The sequence below is a fragment of the Tamandua tetradactyla genome, chromosome 3, assembly GCF_023851605.1.
Source record: "Tamandua tetradactyla isolate mTamTet1 chromosome 3, mTamTet1.pri, whole genome shotgun sequence".
NCBI classification, from domain to species: Eukaryota; Metazoa; Chordata; class Mammalia; order Pilosa; family Myrmecophagidae; genus Tamandua; species Tamandua tetradactyla.
The window spans coordinates 166,024,063-166,031,202 of NC_135329.1; the positions used below are offsets into that span (position 1 = coordinate 166,024,063).

At 44.3% G+C, this 7,140-nt stretch overlaps 1 protein-coding gene and 1 long non-coding RNA gene across 2 annotated transcripts in view; one reads left to right on the forward strand and one right to left on the reverse strand.

Moving 5' to 3' along the window:
- Positions 1 to 5,501, reverse strand: part of TMEFF2 (transmembrane protein with EGF like and two follistatin like domains 2) — a 237,573-nt gene extending 232,072 nt beyond the window's left edge. Inside the window, exons 1-2 of the mRNA XM_077151984.1 lie at positions 4,909 to 5,501; positions 2,490 to 2,599 (exon numbers count right to left, since the gene is read on the reverse strand). Of these exons, the coding sequence (XP_077008099.1) occupies positions 2,490 to 2,599; positions 4,909 to 5,080 (282 nt within the window). The 5' untranslated portion in view covers positions 5,081 to 5,501. The remainder of the gene's footprint in view (positions 1 to 2,489; positions 2,600 to 4,908) is intronic.
- Positions 5,502 to 5,564: 63 nt separating this feature from the next.
- Positions 5,565 to 6,773, forward strand: LOC143676466 (uncharacterized). The gene is made up of 3 exons (XR_013172101.1): positions 5,565 to 5,678; positions 6,173 to 6,306; positions 6,563 to 6,773. It is a non-coding gene; the product is annotated as an uncharacterized LOC143676466 (long non-coding RNA).
- The last annotated feature ends 367 nt before the right edge of the window (positions 6,774 to 7,140 follow it).

Below are 7,140 nucleotides of genomic sequence, written 5' to 3' on the forward strand. Positions count from 1 at the left end.
TATTTTAAATTGTTAAGAGAGATGAAGGTCAATAAGTGCTAACTTTATTGATCCAATAATACCCCTAGTTGGACAGCATTAGAGATTACATATACCTATTTCTCTAGACTGTAGTTTAACATCCTGTTTTGAATGGAAGAATTTGTACTTGTATCTTGATGCAGAAGAAATAGAGTAGATGAACGTAGCTAGAAGTTTAGAATAATAGGAAAAAAAAACATTTTCAGGAGCTCTTCTTTTTATCAGAAACAATAACAACAGCAACGACAACAAAAAGTCCCTTAAATTCATAAGGAGTCTTGTGGTAGTACAGTGTTAGTAAAAGAACTGACTCAAGACACTCTTAACCTAAAATACCCTATTATTCTCTATACAACACGTATTTCTTATTTGCTCTTCCACTTAAATAACCCACTGTACATCATCGGTATGTTGAGAATCTAAATTTCTCACTAGGGAAATATTTATTTTCTCCTGTCAGACTGACAACTACTGCAACGCACAAACTAACAGCAGTAGTCATCTAGCAATAAATTTAAAATGCTATAAGCATTAGGAAGAGCAAATTTATAGTTTAATTCCTTATTCAAATTTGCATGCATGCATCTGCCCTGAAAAAAAAAATTGTTTTACTCAGAAATAATTTAAGGCAATGACAACTGTATTTGGTTGACCAATATTTGAAAACCACAAATATCTCTGTCAAGTTTTACTAAAATCCTTTGTATCAAGTGAAAACCCAATAAACTTCCTTTAGTAGAGAAATAGTATACATTTCATTTTGGTCACATTCACCCACTTAGAGTTCTACCAACTCCTTTCTTCTTCTGGTGAAATTTTCTTAGAATGCCAGCTTTCTGTTTGAGAAATGCTCTTCCTACTTCATTTTTACTACTTATGAGTTCACTTTGTAAGCCTTCCTTAGTATCCAAAATCACACAAATTAAAAGAGAAAAAAATAATCCACAAAATCCTGTGGACTCTTACTGATTATTCAACTGTTTTATCCCTCCACTTTAGTTTATAACTTTTGGGGGAACTATGAATTGCAGAGTTCTCGTGCAGCATCTCTCTCATGTAGTTCATTGAAAGAACATAATTACATTGTTTAGTGCGGGTGGAGACTTTAGAAATTGGTGCCACATGCGTATTAAATATTCTTGTATATGTTTCTCAAACTCTAGTATGTTTTAAAAGACTTGTAGGATGGCCACAGCAGTACTGACCTGCCAGGAGGTGGTGTACTTCGCAAATAACAATGGTCTATTATACATCCTTAGAAAGAAAATAATGTCTCAGAAGCTTTTTGTTTTCTAAAACCACTAAAACTATATTTAAATGTGAACTCCCTCACCTGTAGGTTAAATTAAATTTAACATATTTAAATTCTATCAATACTTTTAAGTATTACATACTAAACCAAATATTTAGGCCAATGAATTGGAGTTTAATGTTTTCTTTTGTTCAATATCTTTTTTTTTTGGTTTGGTTTGCAGTTTTGGAAATCCTTCCCTGATTCTCACATGCATCGATTTGTTTATATGTACATTTTAAAGTTGAATCTTACGTTATATTTCAAGACTATTTTAAAAAAGTCATTTGAAAAAAAAAAGTCATTTGAAAACCCTGAAAGTTGAATACAGAAGATTGGTCCAGTGTCTATGTTATTTGAACTTAAAACTGATTATATGAACATCTTGAGAGGAAACGTTTTATAATTTGCATGGCAAAAAGCATTTGTCAGAGCAGGACTAATAATGATATTAAAAGTCCTATCTTTAGTAAATATCAATAACCTAGTTTTGATAATACCCATGCTGCAACCTCTTTGTTTTACTTTCTTTCTTTTTTTTTTTTTTTTAACTCTAGACAAAGTCGTTCTCATGTTCATAAAATGACTTATGGTTATGCATACTCTTTTGGATTCCTGGGAGATTCAGTTGTATTGAGTGTGGTACCCATGAAAAAGTTGACATATTTAAGTTCCAAGATTTCTTTACTAGCCCAGTAGTTAGAAAAGCATATTAATGAGGAATTAATTTTAAAGTTAACCAGATTGCCAGGATAATTAAACTCAAGGTCATTAAAACAGAGAGCAATAAGTTCAAAAGACGATAGTTCCAAACAGAAAGAACAAAAGTAGAAATTCATACTTTTTCCCCTCTTACTATTTTGACTTTTTGTTCCAGTCAGCTGACTTATAAAATGCATGCTAGAAGGTATACAGAAACATAATTTTCCTTTGACAACCCCAAAGCACAACCTGAATATTCTACCTCTAGTGGCATTTATAACTCTGGCATATACATTTCTCCAAGAGGCATATGTCTTCTTGACACCAGTTGGCTCTCTTGCCAGTACTTTTGCTTGGTGCCAGCTCTCCTCTTAGCTTGCACAGCTATAAATTGCCAAGTGATGGGTTGTAAAGGGAGATTCCTCCTTTGTAGTCTTGTTAATAAATTAGAAGATGCAAATCTCAGACTTCTTACCTTGAACTGACAGACGCAAGTCACAGTGTCTCCAATTCTTAAACATTCCCCATCAAATTTACAGGTGTTGGTGTCACAGAGGAAGAGATCATTTTCTCTGTCATCATAACCTCAAATTTAAAGAGAACAGCACTCCAGTCATAAAATGCTATAGATTTCAGCAACAACAACAAAAACAAAAACAACTTAAAGCTTTAGAAGAATTGTCCTATATTTCAATTCTTATAACCACAGCTGTAGTGCAAGGTCATTCTCTACTGATAACCTCAAAATCTAGTGATCAATATTCATTTTATATTTCACAATTCTTTTCTAACCAGTTCCCTTTTAATATCCCTTTTGATAGTATTATTTTATTTTAGTATGGACTAATATGGACAGTGATGAAAGAAGCTTTACTCTTGCTTCCTGATTTTTTTTTTCTCATTTTGGGACTATATTTTATTACCCAAACTCCGTATCTTAGAATACAGCAGATGATGGTCTGTGAATGTCATTTTTACCACTTCTCCACCTTTAATTGTTCTTTTGCTTTAAGGTCTAAAACAACCCTTTATTTGGAATGTCTCCAGACAAAGAGGAAACAAAGCCCCAATAATAAAGATAAACAGGCACAGTGTTTTGTGTGATGGCCTGTCTGGCTCAAATGAAGATTGATCACCTCTAAGTTAAGGGGGTGTGTGTGCCAGGGACTTGACAATGTGCCTGGAAAACCAGTCCCTTCTCTTTAGTTTCTGCAGATCCCCTTAAGATATCTGGCTAATGATGAATTTCTCAACTGCCAATCCCAATGACACATTTAAGTTGGTTGTTTTCTTAAAACAGTGCTATAGTTAGGAATGAAGCAAACCAATTATGTTGGACTCTAGAGCCATCAATATTTCAAACAACTGATTTTGTAGGTCATTCAGTGTTTCAGTAATAAGGCACCTAAAAAGTGATAAGACATTTGCAAAGTGGAAATTATTATTTCCAGAATCACATACATGCATGCATGAACAAAAATTAAGTTAAGAAAATGTTGAATGTTATAAAAATGCTCAATTTAGAAATTGCCAAAAACAGGAGAGAGGTAATCTATTGACTGAAATCTAACAGGGTTGTAAATCTCAACTTGTTTTTTTTTAAAGGATACACTACCATGATGCATAATAATTTTCCTCTTGGAAGTTACATCAGTGACTTCCTGGAGCTATATAATTTTTCATTCTGCTAATTCCAGTTGGTCAACCCCTCCTCTCTAAAGTTACAGACACTTCAGCTCACATATATCTCTGAAAACCACTTTATTCAGGCTCATATTTAAATACAGCAGAGTTATACTTACAGAGATGAAAAACTGCATACACAGTTACTAAAACTAGAAGAGATCAGACCTAGGCAGCAATACCCAGCTATGTTTATGGAGTTTCAAATGCAATGAAATCACACCACAATCCAGCCTGGTATATACCACAGGCTGCGGTACTGATATGCGAAATAGCTCAGAGTGCAGCAACTCCCATCCTTGGGCCCTATTTAATTAGCAGACCGAAGCATGCCACTCCTTTTGAGACACGGAAGGGCCGCGAGCGAGCAAGAAGAGAGCCTGACCCACTCCATCGAAACCCGCCCATAAATGCAGGAGTCAGCGCCCAACGGGTGGGTTCCTCCCTCCGCCAGACTGCGCGTGAGCCCAGCCGCCAGAATACCGGCGAAGGGTTCTTTTCTCAACTTCCCTGCAACACCTACGTTAGGAGCTCGGGGACGAAAGAGAGCGACATGTCTGGGCTGCAAACACATCTTTCTCAGTCAAAGTGAGGAAGGCGCACGCGTGTGTGAGTGTGTGTGTGTGTGTGAGAGAGAGAGAGAGAGAGAGAGAGAGAAACACACACACACACACACATTGATTCTCTCAAAACCCAAGCTCTTTTCTGAGTCTGTGTGACCTGGTCTTGAACGGAGATCAGTGCATCCTCACAGCACTTTAGCCAGAAATCAGCATTTCCTCAGCAATCACCGTTTGATTTAAAGGTTTTCTTTCTCTTTCATTCTTTCGCATAGTTATTTCTCTCTCATTCTAGCCAGACTTTTTTTCCCTTAATGATGAGAAAGGTTCTGTTTTACTGTTTCCCTACGGATTGGTGCTCTGTTGCCAGCGAAGTCACGAAACCATCCCATTTAATATTTCTCAAAATCCTCCCAGCTCCAATTTAAGTGCAAAGCTGCAGAGATTCTGACACCTACACTTTCTGTCCCTTAATCCCTTCCTGAGCAGTGCTCTTCAGGGAAGAGAGTAGGGGGGAGGGGGAACGGTCTCACAATTTGGGGAGATGGGAGGCGAAGGACTGGGGAGACCCACCAATATAGACTCGTTGGCGCTGGAGACGCGCTTTCCTTTGAGTTGTTAAGGGGTCGGGGGCTGGGGTCCTGGGCTTACCAGAGCAGTTCCAGCCGGTGGGCGTTTGGCAGTCACTTAAGGAGGTAGGGAAAGCCGCGAGTTTCACTGGTCGGGCTACGATAAGCAGCATCACCGGCAGCAGCAGCAGCCAGCAAAAACCCTCGCAAAGTGTCCAGCTGCTGCACTGCCGCGGGGAATCCCACAGCACCATGACTAGTTCGCGCAACTCTGCAGCAGTAAACGGCTTCCGAAGAACACACGATCTCGGGGGCCAGGCAGCTGGCTACTGAGCATCCCGCGGACGGCGGCAGCAGTGGCGACGGCGGTGGCAGTGGCACCTGGCGGGGAAGAAGCAGCCAAACCCGCGCATGATCTTGAGAGTTTCAGCAACATCCAGTGACCCCGCACAGCACCGGGAGCAAGAGGGTCGTCCGCTGAGAAGCAGTACCGGAGACGTGAGAGGTTGCTGCCATAGAGAAGGGGTTCCGGGAACCCGGGGAAAGCAAGATGAGACGGAGAGTCCGGGGGCTAAGGAGAGGAGCCGATGAGGGAGTCAAGGCGCCCCTCTGCCCAGCAGCCGCCTCTTGCGCTCTACCGCCCGCATCCCTCTGGCGTTTGGGAAGCAGCAGGTCCTTAGCCCGCCCGGGGTCACGTGGGAAGAGACAGTCGGACGCTGATTGGCGGAGCGGGATGCAGGTCCCCGGAGGGAGGGGTCGGCGAGGAGGTGCAAGGAGGAGGCGGCGGCGGATGCCACAGATGGACTTGCTCGCCAGGCGGTGGCCCGACTGGGGCTAGGGGGTTTGGCTCAAGTGAGTAGCTTCTGGGTGGGCGACCCCCGCGCCCTTCTCCACCACCAGCTTTTTCACTTTCAGTCCCAGGACGCCCCCTACCGAGCGCTGTTCTACGGCTAGCGCCCCTCTTTGGTGCGCGACCTCCGCGTGTGAGCGCCTGTCGCTGCGGGGTGGCGTATCCGAGCTGGAGAAGGTGGGGGCGGTGGCGGAGGAGCGCAGCAGCCGGGCAGAGAGGCGAGGGCCGTCCTGCTGGCGCCCGGCGCTCTAGCGTGAGGGAGCGCGCTGCCTGGGCTGGTAAGGGGATACCCGCTGGTGATGTCGCAGCGAGGAGAGCTGTGAGACTCCTCGGGAACAGCAAGGGAAACGGAGAGAATGAGAGCCCGTGGTATGAGAAGAGCTCTGACCGGCCTGGAGGCAGCAGCGTTTCCCTCAGAAGCCTACATGCCTGCGGCTGTCCCCAGGCCGGCTCAGCCAGTCTTTCAGACTCTCTTCCTTCTCTCCCTCTCTTCCAGTCTCCCCTTCCGGCACCCCTGAGCCCTCGCCCGCCCTGAGCATCCGGAGCCCTCTCTCCCCTTCACAAGCTCCTGTCCAACCCGGAGCCCATTTGTGCGGCCGCCTGGAGGGTGCCGGCAAACATGTTTCGAAGGTCAGATTTGGTTGGGACAAGTGGTTTGTGAAAGGAGAGGAAGGGCCCCTCTGCGTAAGCAACGGGTGGGTTGGCGGGCGCATTCGCGGTGAAGCGGCGTCGGGAAAGTGCAGTCTCACCCTGTCCCGCAGCGCGGGTGGCAGCCCTGGGCGCTGTACGCACGTCTGTGCTAGATCGTCAGTGACCCGGCGGGGCGAGGAGGTTTAACTCCGCAGTAGTCTCACGCCCTGCACGGTTTTCCCTTTCGCTCCAGCAGGCGCTCGGCAAACTGCGCAGCCGGACCCTGCTTTCTCCTGCTGCATTCTTCACGCAGACACGCTCTTTAGCCTAATGGCACTTTGGTCGTCAGTAACAGGGCCGAGAGCTTTCCGAAACACGGATGGAGAGAGTCATCTTTCTCTCGTGACCCGGGTCGATATTTCCCTCACAGTATTTTGGGTGCCTTACAAAGAAGAGTTTTCCTTTTGTGTGCTTTAATGGCTCGGTGTTTTCGTTTTTATTCGCTCACCATCTCCTTCGTACACTCGTTACTGCTTTCTCTCCTACCCCTCCCCGTCTTCTTCCTCTCCCCTCAACTCTTTCCTAACCCCCTCCTTCTTGCAGTCTCCCTTCCTCTTTCTTTCGAAGAGTCTTCGTCTCCTCCCTTTTTCGCTTTCCTCAAATCTCTCCCTTTCCCTTTTCCTCTGCCCCTGAATTTAGAGGAACGGTGTTTGACACTATCTCACAAGCAGCCAGCATCCATTCTTAATCGCTTAAAAGAAGCAGCAGTATACTTTGCAAGCAGGGACTGTAGCCTTTGCAAGCACCACCAGAAAAACAAATTGTGCCTGAGCT